Here is a 17,206-nt window from a genome sequence, read left to right as displayed (position 1 = left end):
CCAGCACATGGACAACCACACACACACACAAACACACACATCCTCACCTCCTGTGGTCTCCGTCCCAACCCACTGGCAACCATAAGGACTGTTTTCAAAACACACAAACTAGAAAAAAAAGGAAATAAAGTTGGGGCTGGGAAGTATCTTGCCTCCTTTTTTTTTTGTCTCTTTTCGCTTTCTTTCCCTCCTTCTCTGGCCGTCTCTTTTCTCTGTCTCAGGACCTATGGGTAGGCATCCTGCAGTTGTCAAGGTAACCTGACTCCCCTTTAAGGAAAACAATACCCAGAGTGCTGCTTAGGCCTTTCACGGATACAATGGAGCCCACGCTATTGGGTGACAGAGTTTCTTTCAATCCCGCTGGCTAGACTTAAGCCTTGTTTGTGAATTGATACTCAAGCAGGGAGCTCATTTAAATAGCTCAAATGGTGCAAACCTTTGGCACTGAATGGCACAATACAGACAAAGACAGTACAAATTTAATGATGGTAATAGAAAGCATAATAATAGACCCAAGCAGATACCCAGTGGAAACTTTATAGATAACAATCAAAAGTTGTAAAGTTAAGTTGTAATACTAGCTTTCTGTATTGAAACGCAGCTGTCAAATAAATTAAACAGACATGCGTTTATTTTGCTGGAGGCTTCATTTTGTGTTTTTAGTTCTGGATTGGAGATATCACGTTTTTTGTTACACTGAGCCTTTATGTTTTTATTTGTAGTCAAATGATGCACAACTAGAAAACTAACATATTTGATGAGAAGGCACTAAAATAATCTATTGGCAACATTGAAGGGCCACACAGGCAGTGGTCGAAAAGTATTCAGATCCTTAAGTACTAATATACACTGTGAAATGACTCCACTACAAGTAGAAGTCCTGTAGTCAAAACTTTACTTAAGTAAAGGTACAAATGTAACAGTACTTTTTTTAATGCAGAATAGCCTCACTCAGATTATTTTATATATTCTAAATATGTTATAAGATTACTTGTATTGATGCATTTATCTAGGCAGTGTTCAAATTTTCTAAAGGTAGAGCTCATTTTAATTACGAAATAAAATGTTTTGAGGTTTATTTTTTTATTTTTTTTATATAATTACTTTTAATTCATCATGTTTGTTATGTTAAATCTCAACCTGAAAAGTAACTAAAACTGGCAGCTAAATATAGTGGAGTAAAAAAGTACAATATTCGCCTCAAAATGTAGTTAAGTAGAAGTATAAAGTTGGATCAAATGGAAATACTCAGTTCAGTACCTCAAAATTGTACTTAATTACAGTACTTGAGTAAATGTACTTAGTTACATTCCACCACTGCATACAGGTCAGATCATACCTGCACTTTAATATGAATAAGAAAACTCAAATAAAGCCCAACAATAAAAGTTTTGTGAAAGCACTAAAAAAATCAAATTCTAAGTACATGTGGGTTTGAAAGTTAAAAGCCTTAAATTGGGGACCTGAAAGCATTTTGATGTGTGTGTAGTCCTGTCAATTCCTGTCAAGGCTGCCTTTAGCAGACAGACATTATTTTGTCTTGAAGAAAAGGGTGATTGTGAACAAACATGCAACAGTAATAAGAAGCAGTGCAGATTACAGTGTCACACAGTATGCCAAAAGTTTCCACACCACTAAACTTATTACCAAGATCCCATCTGGAGACACATGTGTCGCTAAATCAGCTGATATCCAGTGATGCAATGAACAGGGACTGCATCAGTTTCTTACAAAATAGACCATGAACACAATTAGAAGTCAACGTCTCATTAAGTGAGGCGCCACAGCATTGAACCCTGATTGGCTGCAGAACCAGCTCCTTTAAGTTAGTTAAGAAACTAATCAGTCACTGTCACATATCAAGTTTGCCTAATGTCAAACACAAAGAGGTACTCAATTAAATCATAATTCAAAATAAAGCAAGTGCTCACATCTGAAAAGCACTGACAAACTATTTCATTTTACTGAGTTAAACAAATACTGGATTAGCACAATTTGCTCCCATGCACTTTTTGTGGATAAACCTTTTTTCAGCCAAGTGGCAGCTGCACACTGCAACTGGAGCACTTGCAGATTTAGTGCCTTGTTCTAGGACAATACAGTTGCACATTCATTTTGCCTGCATACATTAATCTCTCTAGGCCTCCGAGGTTTATTAAATCGTACAAACATTATTGTATCTTTATCACCCTAATTAAGTTGTGTGTAGAGTAAAACCCTGTTCTTAACCCTCTACTGCATGGTGTTTTTACTTTATCTCAATTTTTCTAAAAGGGAGTCATATAACACCTCTCCTACTTTTACTTTTATATGACAATTAATAAATCACATACACATTATTGTAATGGACATGTGACACTTATAACCAAAGTTGACTATTAAATCCATATTTCTGCAAAATTCCTTCAAGAAAAAATGTTTGTTTTTTATGTCTGAGAGAAGACAATTTTAAGATTTTAGGTAATAATTCATGCAATAGAGGGTTAATGGTGCATGCATACAGGGGTCACTGGACTAACAAAGTGTTGCAGGTTCGGGTTCTCTGTTGGTCCTATATGCTATATATGTGTATGTAAAGGGCATGTATAAACAGGTGTGTTTGCATCTTGTAATATCAGTGTGTGCATGTGTGTGTACATGTGAGATAGTAGGATGGGGCAGGGCTCCTGCAGTGATGTCATGTAGTGTGTGGGAGCGGAAGGATTTGATGAGCATAAACCTCCATAAGCTAGGACCTAAAGGCTTACTGGCTTTACACCCATCTGTCTCTTTCTCTCTCTCTATCACACACACATGCACACGCTCCATGACAATCCTTCATACTCACAATTTTTCCTTAATTTCCCTCAGAATCACTCTCCTCTCACAAAAACGGTAAACACAAAATATATATATATATAAAAAATACAAAAAATGTCATCTAATCTGAATACTTTTGGATTACAAAACGGAGCATTAAAGATATTGCACTTTTATACTAAAAGTAAAAATTCTTACCAATACTCTTTTGTTTTCTCCAAATATTTTCAATACAAATAAAAACCTTTCTGCATATTAAACACTAAATACATAATTTAAAAAAAGTAATCTTTGACAATGTAACTATAATCTAATTTATAATCTGATTATTTTCAAATGTAATCTGGGCTACATACAGTTACTTATTTTTGTGATCTGATTACGTGATTCTAATTACGTGCAATCCATTACCCGACCCAGCCAACACTTGCACCGTGTCTAACAGTCCTATAGGGTACATTTTATGTTTTGAACTGGTAGGCAAATGAAATGTGAAATCATCATAATGGAGTTCCTGCAGATTATCTTATTCACGTGACAAGAATTTGCTTGCGTTTTTAAAGAGGATGTGGATGCCATTTGGTTATAAGGAACTCATGCATCTCGAGAGAGTCAGTGTAATGGGTGCTGAGATGTGGCTGGATTTCTTTGGCTCAGACTGAAACCTCCACTCTCTATCACACATGAAGCACAATCTTTCTTTGCTCAGGTCACAGCAAATGAGGACATGAAAAACATCAGCTGTGTTTAAGAGGGACAAGACCGTCCGAACAACATTTTACCCTGATTTGTTCTGGAAGGCAATGATGGTTCCACAATTTAATTATCAGTAATAGCTATCATGTGTTGGGCGGTGGTTTTTTGGCGGTTGCTTTGAGTGCAGGACAAAGGCAGGGTTTGTTGCCCCTGCTAGGGTACTTCCTGTCCTGTTCCAGTGTCATCACTAATATAGCAGAGCATGTCTGCAAGTAAATAAGAAAAAGCAGACACTGTGACCAGCTATGCAGACTCGGAATATACTAATAATTGTGTTTGGTTCACAATAGGATATGATACTTTTGGTGGTTTTAACGTCTTGTGGTCTTCCTATAATGATTCTGTAAGGATGTGTGGATATATGTGTGTGATAGAGCACATAATGACTACAGTAGTGCGTATATAGGCTTATAATCTAGATCTAAACAAGTTTCTGGCACTATTTTCTAAAATAAGTAAGTGTGAATTAAGCAGAAGTGGTTGTAAACTGAGTGTATTTAGCCAGCCCACCTGAGCCCCTGTCTGTGCTCCAGCAGCACAACGCTGACCGTGACTGAGGTTGGAGCCACTGCGCATGCCCGAGGCAACTTAATATGAATACTGCTTCACGTCTCAAGACATCTCACATCCAGGTAAGGATATAACGCCAGTTTACTTGCTGTCAGTCATTTATCATATGCTTACCAGTCTTCGTTTTTGTTTGGTAGAGGTAATTCTTACTCCTGTCGCCGCTTTGTGTTTTAAATGCATCGCTTTTCCTCAAATTGAAGCTGAAATCTCCCCACATCAACAAACTCCAAGACAGCCTGCGGACCAAATGTATTTCTGGTTTGTAACGTGCTAGCTGCTGCAGCAATGTTAAGTTAGCCTGCAAATTTTTTACAAGGTTTTTTAGGTGCTGGTCGATATTTACATGGCTTCGTGTGTGTCTTGTTTTCTGGCTGCTAGTTTTGTGTGTCTGGTTAAGGTTTCGTTAGCTGCTTACAGGCACTGACAGGAGCAGCTTGCGGCTAGCTAATGCTAGCAATGCTAACTTGGCAAGTGTGAATGGAAAAGGGTGTATCAGATTTACTCGGGCGGTAATGTTAAATACCGTGTGACCCGTGTGCACGGGCTACCGTCACCTGTCCTGGGAAGCTAACGTTAATGGGACTGAAAATACAGTTTAGGCAGCTTTGCGTGCAGTTGCAGCTGTCATTCCAGTGTGGGATGACACAACTGCATCCGCAATATTGTGATGTTAACTACAGCTCGGGGATAAGGTGGCAGACACCGTAACGTTAGCCATTTCTGTGCTAACGTCTTCGTGTCTGCATTTGCTTTGCCTCCAGGATAGCATCTCTATCTTTGATTCGCCCACAGCAACGTTACCTAACCCTGTCTGTCCAGTTTTGCAGAGATACTGTTTAATATGCAGCTTCAAATAAGCTTTCTTGTGCTCAGGTCATTTCTCCATTCAGCAACTTAAGTATTTACATTTTCAGGTTTTGTAGAAGATTTTAGCAAAATGCATGAGCACACTAAGAAGCTGTCCGTTTTCCTTTAATGCAAAATAAATATACTTGCAAACTCATTGCCATTTCTCATCTATTGTGCAGACAGTAATTTGCTGTGTAGACATGTGTATATATAAGTAGGCTGACCCAGGATATTACTATACTCTGCAAGACTGAGGCTCCAACACGCTTTGGATCTGTGTTATTTATTCCAAGCCTTTTTGTACAGTGTTCAGAGTTAATTTGTCAGCATGGGTAAACTGTAGGTTTAAATTATCAGTGCTTAGGTTTAAGGAATGAACCTAATGGCCATTAAGCTTGTTGGCTTTGGCAACAAACAGCATTTTTAGTTACTGTAGCCTGAATACTACATGTAACTTGTACATGATGGGTTGAATTGGAAAGACTGAGTATCAAGGTTTGGATTTAGGTAACCTCTGTTCTTGGCAATAAGGTTGGGCGGTGTGACAGTATATATTTTTCTGTGTTGTGTCCAGGGCTGCAAGATCTTAGTGGTTTCCGTTGGTTCCTAAAATATTGCCTACAATAATTTTTATCCTCTTGGGGGGTACAAGGGGATGCTCTCCCTGATGAATGTTTTGCACATTTTTAGCAAGTTAAAAGCATCAATCTTGTACACTTTGAGAGCTGAATTAAGATTGATCGATATGAATAGTGATGACACAGCCATGGAGAGGTTCTCGAGGGGCTTACTGTGGTATCAAAAGTTGTAGCATGACAAATGTTGGAGTGAATTTGCCTTACTTGAAATTGACTACTACATGACTATTGTGCATGTGCGCGTTGCAGTGCTGATGGTGAAATTATATATTGTGTAGCCTTAATTGTGTTTATCGCAATATCAACTGTGTTTCCATCATTTGGAAAGCACATTACCTTCTGATCCTTGCACGTGGAGGTGAAGCTGGAGCGAAAAATAGGTGCTGTTTTGCTAACCTGGCTTCACCATATTGTTATTTCATATAGACTTTCTTGAATTACCAGAAAACCTGTCATATTGTTATACATATTGTTATCAAGATATGAAATCACGTGTATTTGGATACAAGATTTGGGCAGTATCGCCCAGCCCTACTTTTGAATTGATGATGTATGGAGAGTAAATATTGTTTGATTTTGACAACATATTTATTTGTCAATTAAATGTATTTTGTTGCAAGGTAAAATGGTAAAACTGAGGTTAATATACCCTGAAAGTATGACAGCTACTCTCTACAGAATCAACATCAATGCTTCCAGTTTTACATGCAGTAATTTACTGGTATGCATCGCCATGTGACTCGTTGGAAGGCAATGTGAAATTATTTTTTATGATCGTTTTATGTTGCAAGTGATCTTTGGACATGCACCTCCATGTGACTTGTTAAAAAACAGTGTGACATGATTTCATGGTTGTGCAACAACCGTTCTCAGCATAATTCACATGATCTTTGGACACGCATCTCTATGTATCTTGAGTGTTGCAGGAAATGATGTGATTATTGTATGACAGACAAATATATTGCCATAGTGAGATTTTACAGCATACACAAAGTTTTTATTACCCTCACTACCAGCGATCCAAGTTTAATTGCTTTAATATCAAACTTTGCCTGGCCAATTAAATCCATCTGAAGTCGTTTTGTGGCTGTCATATGACATCACAAAGATAGCTTTGCACTGCATTCCATACAAGCTACGGGTTTACTTGATTTGTTTTCACTTCACATGAAGTGCATGATTTACATGCTTTCTTCCATTTGAAGATCTAAACCAGAGCATTAATCTTATTAGCGAAATATGCTGATGTTGTTTTACAGCACAGATTTAGCGTGGCCATTTTGAAACGCATTCCCTTCTAAATTGGTGCGAATCACCTCTTATGGAACAGATATGCATAAACATGTCTGCATATCCCATGTATATGTGTTATTCTCAATTATTTTATGTCATAGTCCAGCAGGTAGTTATATAAGGAAAAGTAGGAAGGACTGGGTTTTGTAGAAGACATCCTAGACATTTTATAGCATGTTTGTATATATTAATTTGGTACTGCTCAGTATGAAAAATGCATAACTGGTAAAAAGCTTTATCATGCTTCAGTGCTGTTGTAGCTATTTATTTATCTATGATGATTATAATGATACACATTAATCTCTTTTTCTTCTCCTTTGTCTTTCAGTAACTATCATGGGCAGTTAAGAAAAATTAGCTAGTTATCTGCAAGGTTAGCAATACCCCGGGGCGTCCCTCCTCTCTTCTCACTCAGGCAACTCAGCAAGTTTCCAGCACCATGGCTGAAGAAGAATATGGCAGCTTTGTGGACTGGAACCAGATGGGAGATCTGGCCAAGAGCAGTGGGCCCACCAAGGTAGACTGTAAAGACCTGAAAGAGTTCAAACAGATGGCTCGGCAGGGTCACTGGGCCAAAAACCACAAACTACGGGCACAAGTCTACCAGCAGCTCATCAAAGCCATTCCCTGTCGTACAGTTACCCCAGATGCAGAAGTGTATCGTGACATTATGGGAAATGCAGGCACCAAGAAGCCCTCCTCCAACATCCCGCTTCCAGAGTTTGTGGATGGAAGTCCTCTGCCGCGGTACTGCCTGAAGGCAGAGTCTGTAGCCTCGGCACATCAGATTATCAACTGCGTGGCTGGACAGTTTCCAGATATCTCCCACTGCCCGTCACTACCAGCTGTTACTTCTTTGCTCCTGCACTTCAGCGTGGACGAGGCTCAGTGTTTCGAGCATGTCAGCCGCATACTGGCCTGCAATGAGCCAGGCAAACGGCTCCTGGACCAGACTTTCCTGGCCTATGAGTCTAGCTGCATGACTTTTGGCGACCTGGCCAACAAGTACTGTGCACCCGCACACAGACTGATCGTGGCCACGGCCCAGGACGTGCTCGAAGTCTACTCAGACTGGCAGCGCTGGGTGCTGGGTGACCTGCCTTTCAGCCACATGGTCAGGGTCTTGGATGTCTACCTAGTAGAGGGCTATAAGGTTCTCTTCCGTGTAGCCATAGCGTTGCTCAAGTTCTATCGTAAGCACAAAGCAGGGGCCCAGGGAGGCCAGGGCACCCAGCCGCAGGATTCCAGCAAAGTCAGGGCGGACATTCAAGCTTTCGTCAAGGGCATAGCCTCCACCGTCACACCCGACAAGTTGCTGGAGAAGGCCTTCTCCATCCGTATGTTCAGCCGCAAAGAAATCACCCTGCTGCACCTCACAAATGAAAAGTCCCTGCAGCAGAAAGGAATCACTGTCAAACAGAAGCGGTAGAGTCAATAATCTGATTATTCTGTTGCCTGTAATTGAGAAACTAGGCTGCTTCTAGTGCCCTTATTTAGTGCACCTACTGCGTATGTATAGGACATTGGATCCATCACATGGATATCTTTCTGGTGTACACATCTACAATCATTTTTGTCATTAAGGGTGTAGCATTATCTCATAGATTTTATATATTTTTATTATCAAACTGATCTTGGCAAGAATATCCTGTTCTTTTTTTAAGCTTTATTCTCTTGCATGCTCTGGGGAGTGGTTTTAAGTTGCTCTTGCTGGCTTGTCTCACATTATGTTCTCATTTCCTTTTTGTTTTGTCTTTCCATACGCCATCTTCTGTTTCATCTCCACTTCACTCCTGTGTTTACTTCATTGGTAATTTCACAGCGCTAGGTGGGTTTTCTTCTCCATGCACCTCTCCAGATCCTTTTCTATTTCTTTCAAAAAATGCTCATGTACTCTCAGAATATATATGATGTCACTGCACTATGATAATATATTGCATGATTGATTAGTGTCAGCAGACTTTGAAATAAGTGCTTAATTACTTTGATAAGTTATTTAATGATGGAGTGAATGTATTCAAGGTTTCTGCTTCACATTCTGCGCCTGTCTGTCTCTTCCTGTGGCCGTCTCCAGGCGGAACGTGCAGCTGGCACTTAACCCCGACACCTTTTCCTCTGAGATTGTCAGCGCCAAGGAGATGCGGGACGTCTGGTCGTGGATCCCTGAGCGGTTTGCCCTGTGCCAACCACAGCTCCTCTTCACCACCTCCACCCATGGTTGCAGCTTGAACAGGTACGCTGTCCGGTGATTACGGTATTGAGGTGTCCGGTGGTCACCTCAATAGATTAATCCGGCCTTTGGCTGCTGCTCACTATTGATATTTCAGGATATGTAGACTGTGTAATTGATGTTAATGTTACTTAGCAAGGTAAGCTTTGCATTTAGTGTGTATATTAGCTAATGCAGGGCGAAAATAAGTAAGTAGCAACAAATATATTTCATGTATAGCAATGCTGCATTAGTATTACTGAGCGAAGTGATGATTTTTTTCTTTATTTTTCGCATTGATTCTGATTCTGAATGACTTACAGCCAAAGGGCCGAAATAAAATATGAATAAATACATGAAAGTATAGCTATAAATCAATACAACATTTGCCAGAACCAAAAGGAAAAAGTTGTAAATTTGTAATAAATAAGGAATAAGTTGCTGTCGTAAACTGTCATGAAGTCGGTTGTCCTTTTTGTCTATTTATATTTGGCAGAACAGAGGCTTTTTTGTGTATTTTATTTTTCATACACACAGTGCAGACTCCCTCTGCAGTAACCAGCAGGCCTGCCATTGTGGAAATGAAGTAATTCGTCTTTAATAAAGTAATTAAGAGGCCTTAGCTGAGAGTTTTGTTCTATATTTAGTGCCTTACTTACACATGCATGTGTGCTTCAGTTAACCTGCCAACTCAAAGTTTAATTATTTTCTTTTTTTTGTCATTTACTTTTTATTGGTTTTTGATATGGTGGTTTATGACCTCTTTTGATATGGAGTGCAGAAATAACAAATGAGATTTTTTCCATGAATATTCTCTCCAAAGTGGAGAATTTGTTGTTTTCCATTGTTGTTTGAAGACTTGTGTATAATTTAGTAATTGTCTTCTTAAAAGGTTCATCTTTATAAGCTTTTACAAATGCCTGTAGAATATTGTTTTCAGGTTCATTATTATTTTTTTTTTTCATGATATAGTCTCTTATTTGTAGATATCTGAAGAGATTCTGGCTCTGTAGACCAAATTTATCCTTGAGATCTTGGAAACTTCTAACCGTACCTTTACTTATTAGTGAATAGTATGTTGTAAGCCCTAAAGAGGTCCTTGAATTCCTTGGGTCTATGGTCGTGTTGACTTGGTGTAAATTGTGGGTCATAAGCAAACCATTTCAAGATTTCGAATGTCTTTTTTAAATTGAACTGTTTTAATAAATCAGTCAAAAGCCTTAATGAGTAAGTGATCCATGGATTATCTTGATCAGTAAGGTATTTGTGTGATAGTGGATCACCAATCAACGCAGTGACTGGAAGTCCTTTTCCCATTGTTTGTTCAATATTTTTCCATCTGGCCTTGTAACTCGGAGTACACCAGCCTATTAAAGGCCTAAATTGGGCTGCCTTGTAATAGTCTTTTAGAATAGGAAGAGCTAGTCCTCCTTTTTCTTTTGATAGCTGGAGTATTTTATATCGTATCCTGGGTTTTTTCCCAGCCCATATGTATCCAGAAATTAAACTGTCCCAGTCTTGAAATTGTTTTTCTGGTGTTTCTGGGTAATGACTGAAAAAGGTATAAAACCCTTGGCAGGATGTTCATCTTGATGGATTCGATACGTGAGCTGAGGCTTAGATATGATATCAGGCTCCACCTATGAATATCTTCCTTAGTTTCCTTAATAACTGGTTTATAATTGATTTCTGCTATTCTTGACAGATCTTTTAGGGATATGAATTCCTAGATATTTTATGGATTTTTCGTCCCAGTTTAGCCGGTATTTCTGACGGAGATCAATAGGAGGGTTGTAGTCAAAACTAAGAATCTGTGTTTTTTGAACATTTAATTTATAACCTGAGAAAGAGCCATATTCACTTAAACATGTCATTAATGCTGGCAAGGATCGTGTTGGATTACTTCCATATATTAAAACGTCATTAGCAAATAACGCCAGTTTTCTATCTTCCATTTTTATCTCCTCAATTGCTTCATTTTGTCTTATTCCTTGAGCTACAGGCTCAATGAAAATAGCAGAGAGAAGAGGGCTTAGTGTTCTCCATTAATCTTAAGCTGTGCTGATGGGTTTTTGTATAGTGATTTTATTGTTTGTATTATTGTCTCATTAAAGCCAAATTTTTTCCATTACTTTGAATAGGAAGGTCCATTTTACAGAATCAAAGGCTTTTTCTGCATCTAAGCTTACTATCATAGCCTGGAGGTTGTTTTGGGTGATATGTCTGATTATCTGTAGTGTACGTTTTATACTGTCTTGGGTTTGTCTATTTTGAATTAATCAAAGTTTAATTCTTTATATACAGTATTGGGGGTTTATTAAGTAAGTTGCAAAAAATTAAACTTATACATTTTCCTCTAGATTCTACCAACATTGTGAAGGCTACGAACCCACTCTGCTCCTCATCCGGACCACAGATGCCGATGTAAGCAAAACACACAGACGGCAAAATCTCACGATTCCCTCATGTCGGAGCGAATCAAGGATGCACCTTATTATGATGAAAAATCTGTACATAGGATATGGTGGCCTCCTGATCGATATCGTAATGATGAGATTAACACAGCTGAGATCAGTAAACTCCCCTAAAATCCAGGGTTTTCCACTGATAATATACAAATCCTGGGAATGTGTTTGGCACAATGAACCAAACACAACAATAGAGCACATACATCTGTGGGAGAGGTTCATAGAATTTTATTTTGAGATTGGCATTACATATAAAGATATTAAGACATCAGTGCTTGGCAGCCCCAGCGCCAGGGGGCTAGTGCTGCTTTAGCTGCAAAAGCATAACATTTCCTGACAAATTCACAAATGCATATTAGTCTGGAACCTTTCAGTTCATTTTTTATTTCCAAAGGGGCAAGTTTTCTCAAACTGCAGCTTAACAGTAACTAAAAGTGTTTCTTTAATAATTTGTGGTGAGAAATGGGCAATGCAGGAACACAATCTTAACGCAACGCTGCCTAGTTTGAAAGTTATCCTATCAAATTCACCTTATACAGTCATGGAAAAAAATATTAGACCACCCTCTAATGTCTTGTTCATCTAATGCCTGGTACAACCAAAGGTACATTTGTTTGGACAAATATAATGATAACAACACAAATAACTCGTAAGAGTTTAATTTAAGAGCTGATATCTAGCCACCTTCCATGGTTTTCTTGATAATGATTATGGTTATTAAGTTAGAAGTTAGGTTATTAAGAAAAACATGGAAAATGGCTAGATATCAGCTCTTAAATTAAAGTCTTATGAGCTATTTTTGTTATTATATTTGTCCAAACAAATGTACCTTTAGTAGTACCAAGCATTAAAATGAACAAGAAAATGAAGAAAACAAAGGTGGTCTAATATTTTTTTCTGTGACTCTATATGATATCGGTTGTGATTGGCCCATCAGAGACCACCTTGGGTGGCAATCTGTCTGAATAGGAGAATGATCAGACGCGTTTGCCAAAGCAAAAAAAACATGAGCATGGCAGATTTGATTGGCTTCAAGGCTAACAAAAAAAGCATGAATTCAGTTCAGTTTAACATTTTGTATTCAGTTAAAATTTGAACTTTGTAGTTAACATTTGTTGCCATTTTAGACTTTTTTTTCCTGTTCTGAATCTTGAATATTTTTCTTCCCTTCCAGGACTAAAATATAGTGTTAAATGTTGTGTAAATCTGATGATGATCTCTGCTTTACGTAGGATGGAATCACTTTGACATTTAAGGTAGAACATGAGCAGAAGTGGTCTCAAAACAAAGCAGCATTGGTATTGATTTTATTAAATAATACCTGTCAAACAGGGAAAATGTGAGTAAATGGGTCAAACTGACTTCAGCTGCCCTCATGTTAAGACAGCAAAATCCACACTAGAAAAGCTTGCTGTTGCATTTGTTGTGTACTACAGTCAGGCACTTCGACACTGACCTACATATGGTCAGTCAGTGATGTCAATGACTAAAAAGATCCACTGTAGCTTTGTGCATTTCAAAATAGACACAGGTTTTATTCTTCTCCTGGGCTCTGTGAATTGGTCAGAGGTCATGATTACGTGGGTGTCATATGATTGGATTATTGTGTGACAAACAGATGTCCGCACGTAGACTGGGAGCTTACAGTAAACACTCTTATACTACTATGTATTTTAAAGTATTGTAGAGAATTGCAGATAAGCAAATAGAAGAGATAAACTTGATTGAAATTCTGTTTTTTTTCCTCAGGTATGTGGCGCCTATCTGTCCACAGACTGGGAGGAGCGGAAGAGAGGAGGCAACAAATTAAGCTTCTTTGGCACAGGGGAGTGCTTTGTCTTCAGGGTGAGTGTATTTCTACACTGTAAAAAAATCTGTTTCATTTGAAGTAAAATTCTGGCAGCTGTGGTTGCCAGAACTTCACCATAAAAAAAACAGTGAGTGGGTTTTCTATTGTAAATTTAAATGGAAATATCAGCAAAAACTGTAATTTAGACTGAAACTTTATTTTTTTTAAACTTATTTTTGGGGGGTAATTGTGTCCTTGAGACATTATGGTATTTCTCCTTTAATTTTACATGAAAAGGGGTTATGTTAGAAGTTATGTACTATTCCTTGATTTAAGGTAATTACTACTATGGTGATATTCAATTTTTCATTTTACATTTTCATTTCTGATTTTGCAATTTGACAGTGTTTTACTGTAATTTCTACAAACTTTTTTACAGTGTGGTATCTGGGACTAGTTTTCTTTTGGCAAAAGATCTATTTCTTTAATTGATTGTTATTTGGGAGAATCTTGGGAAGGTTTTTAGATCAATGGGAGACATTATTTTGAGCAGTACCACACTATAGCCACCAGAGGGCACCATCCACTCTGTTTTCACATGCTCTTGATCTGATGTGTGTCTCTGGCCCCACTTGGCTCCTATTTGGAAAATCCTGCCTAGTAGGTCACAATCCACCATACTGGGCATTGCCATATCCGTAAAACAACCACACATCATTCTCTTCTGCTTTGACCTTTTAAATACAATAGCGACTGGGCCAGAAAAAGCAGAACAGACTGCCTCTCTAATGCCTTAGTATCAATTATTTACTGGGTATCTGTGCCGATGCACAGCTGTGGGCTGTCTGAGCCAGAAAACCCCGTCCTCTCACACTGTAATACTTAAGCGCACACAGATCGGAAACTCCCGTAACCTGAGCCAGTAGTAACTAACCTGGCCCTCAGCCGAAACAAGAAGAAATGGAGACGTCGGCTGTCGATGTGCACCATGGTTTTATTCATTTCATTTAATCCTTTGTTTTTAATAGGTATCCTCATTGAGATTGTAGTTTCTTCTTTAAGAGAAACTTGTGTATAAGAATAAACACGTACAGTTTACTGTTTATGTAGTAACAGGAAGTTAAGCTAAAGTTAGCTGTAATTAAGCTAAACTGCACGGATCTGGCTGAGCTGGCTTAATCTAACTGTTAATGAATGCCTGTTTTCCCTTCTAGCTAAAGCCAGAGATGGAGCGTTATGAGTGGGTGGTGATCCGCCACCCTGAGTTAGCCTCCGCCATCAAGACTCAGGAGGGTCAGGAGGACACGGGCGCCTCTGAGGGGCAAAACTCAGAGAACAACGGCTTGCAGCAGCCGGAGAAACCTGCAGGAGACCTGTCGCCTTTCCTCTCCGCCCGCCACTTCAACCTTAACTCCAAGAACACTTCCATGTTCATGGCTGGCAACTTTGACTCCATTATAGTGGGTGAGTGGATTGCTACTGGCGGTTATTGTTGTGTATTTGCCATTTCTGGTCCCTGGTATTTTTCTTTTTACTCCCATAGCTGACTTGGTGTAGAAGGTTTTCTGTAACTGTTTATAGCAGGTTTTACAACTTCCCTCATACGCATGGGAACACATTCACAATGGGATTTTTGTTTTAACCTTTCATCACATTGAACACAACATTTTTATTTAACAATGTGCTGTAAGGTAAGATGATTGTCCGGTGGGGTGAAAACCTTTTGCAGAAATACAGACTTTGTACTTTATAATTTATATAAATATGATTGTGTGTGTCAGGGGGAGGTGACGGCAACGCTCTCTACATCGACTCTGAGCTCAACCATGGGCGCGCTGGCAGCTGCGCCACCTTCGACAACCCCCTCCTGTGTGCTGAGAGCTTCCAGGTTTCACTGCTAGAAGCGTGGGGCTTCCAGGACGCCATGGCCTCATAGTGCTGTACGCAAAAACACACGTACATACATGTAGATCCAGACAGGCACAGACACATATGTGCACATTGCACCGCTTAAATACATACGAAAGCAGAAAATCTGTCTGAAAAAATGTCCAGCAAAGTGTTACAGGTGTAAAACACAGGTATGCAAACAGAACTACATCCGTCCTCCAAATTCATATGAATTATAATTTTTTATTTATTAATGCAGTTAATCCAAATTTCTACATGTGAACAAATGTGTTATATTTTTGTTTTTCTGTTTATTTTTGTATTAACAGATTTGTATTATGTTATTGTGTCCAGTAATATGAAGGAAGTCAGGACTCTAGATAAAGCGGATGTAAAGTTAATTTAGTTCCGCTTTTTTTACGTTGACCGTGGTGTGTTCATGAAGAGCTGAAACATTTACTTTTCTGAATGTGTTCTGTGGTTTAGCTCAATCTGCCAAATTTACTGTATAGCTATCTCTTTCTCTGTCAATAAAAAAAAAATAAATTTACCAGGCCATAAGGTTTAAGATAAAATGTGTGAAGTCAAAAGTTGATTTGATAAAAATGTGTTTTAAATGTTGGAAAACTGAGATTAAGACAGTTCCAGGTCAGTTAAGTTTTCAGTCAAGTCCTGATACATTTTCCCCACTTTAATTTTCTATATGTGCGTGTGTGAGAGATTAATAATGAAATGATGTGGTAAATGTTTGTGAATATCAGTGGTGAATTTGAGTGTTGCTATTTTGCACTGTATGTCAAAGCTTTCTTTTGAATGAGTGGCAGTTTTTTCCTTTGTATAGTATAAGATATATTCATGTGAATAACGGTGCAGACCTTTTTTTTTTAAAGAAAAAACTCAAAAGGTGTTGTTGGTTTACAAGTAATTGAGGTTAAAATGCAGTTTGCCCATCCTTCTCTTTTTCTCCACCCTTTTCCTGCTACTTCCGTCCTTTCCAGTGTGAACATAGTAACAAAAAAGGTCCAAAATGTGCCCTGAAGGCAAAGTGTTGTTGCAGTTATACACACTGTTTGTGTCTGTATGTTCAGATGTGCTCCAGTGAAATATCAATTGGGTAAATGTATTCTACATGTGAAAATACAGCGATATGCTTCCAGAAAAGCAACTGACTCTTCTTCGCTTCTTTTTGTTTTCCTTCCAAATCTTTCACATCTCTGTCTCTGAACAGAGACAGTGACATTTCTTCAGACTGTCACAGAAATGTGCCAGATGCCTTTTAAAGTCAGCTGACCATACATGCAACCCCCTAATCCTTCTCTATGCCTAGTTACAGCTAGTACGCCTGTTTACCAAAATCACCAGTAAAGCAGTGGACAAAATTGCACAATTTTTAAATAGAATAGACAGAATCTATGCCATTTTCATTATGTGTATGTTTTTTGTTGTTGAAACTTTTATGTAGCTGCAACATTTAAGCAGTAGGGAGAGTCAGTAGCAGTTTGAGCATATGAGTAAAATAATGTATGATCTAAAACACTAACTGTGTGACTCTTAAATCACTCATACGTCTTCATACGTGCCGTCTATTTTTTGTTTGAATGTCTCTGCTTTGTGGAAGCTGACAGTGAACTGCATGACTGGAAAATATTTAGCAGAGATGAGTCAGATATAGCCTTAAATATATCTGTAAAAAGTCTTCTCCTTTTACCAATCAGCTGTATTGCAGAATTAATTCCTTGAAGTTAGATTTCAGTTAAACATGATAAGAAGTAGGAGCCACCTGTCAGTCCATATCAATACTTTATATTTAAGCTCTATTAAAATGTTTGAACAATTCCTTATCAGTGGATGTGGTGCAGCGTAATGCATCTACAGAAATGTATCTTAGAGCGTTTGGAGTAATTCCTTCCTTACAGTAAGTGGCATTGACTCCGTCTTGCTCAGG

At 38.5% G+C, this 17,206-nt stretch overlaps 1 protein-coding gene across 2 annotated transcripts; it reads left to right on the top strand.

Moving 5' to 3' along the window:
* Positions 1 to 4,085: 4,085 nt before the first annotated feature.
* On the top strand, positions 4,086 to 16,145 carry tbc1d24 (TBC1 domain family, member 24). Of its 2 annotated transcripts, XM_059324282.1 has the most exons (7): positions 4,086 to 4,187; positions 7,234 to 8,330; positions 8,980 to 9,138; positions 11,475 to 11,538; positions 13,332 to 13,427; positions 14,586 to 14,835; positions 15,153 to 16,145. In XM_059324282.1, the coding sequence occupies exons 2-7, from the start codon at positions 7,345 to 7,347 to the stop codon at positions 15,305 to 15,307; spliced, it is 1,710 nt and encodes a 569-aa protein (XP_059180265.1). In that variant the 5' UTR covers positions 4,086 to 4,187; positions 7,234 to 7,344; the 3' UTR covers positions 15,308 to 16,145. The 2 variants fall into 2 exon arrangements, with proteins under 2 accessions (XP_059180265.1, XP_059180266.1); XM_059324283.1 differs by lacking the exon at positions 4,086 to 4,187 and having other exon boundaries at positions 6,988 to 8,330.
* The last annotated feature ends 1,061 nt before the right edge of the window (positions 16,146 to 17,206 follow it).

This window comes from Centropristis striata, chromosome 21 (assembly GCF_030273125.1).
Source record: "Centropristis striata isolate RG_2023a ecotype Rhode Island chromosome 21, C.striata_1.0, whole genome shotgun sequence".
NCBI lineage: Eukaryota > Metazoa > Chordata > Actinopteri > Perciformes > Serranidae > Centropristis > Centropristis striata.
Note: the sequence above shows the minus strand (reverse complement) of the source record. Positions and strands in the feature narration are given on the sequence as shown.

What these genes read in the sequence shown, in the direction of transcription:
- tbc1d24 (XM_059324282.1), top strand. Translation starts at nt 7,345, where the DNA reads ATGGCTGAAGAAGAATATGGCAGCTTTGTGGACTGGAACCAGATGGGA. An exon ending in TCCGGACCACAGATGCCGAT is followed by an intron (nt 11,539 to 13,331) that starts GTAAGCAAAACA and finishes TTTTTTCCTCAG; the next exon opens with GTATGTGGCGCCTATCTGTC. An exon ending in CTTTGACTCCATTATAGTGG is followed by an intron (nt 14,836 to 15,152) that starts GTGAGTGGATTG and finishes TGTGTGTGTCAG; the next exon opens with GGGGAGGTGACGGCAACGCT.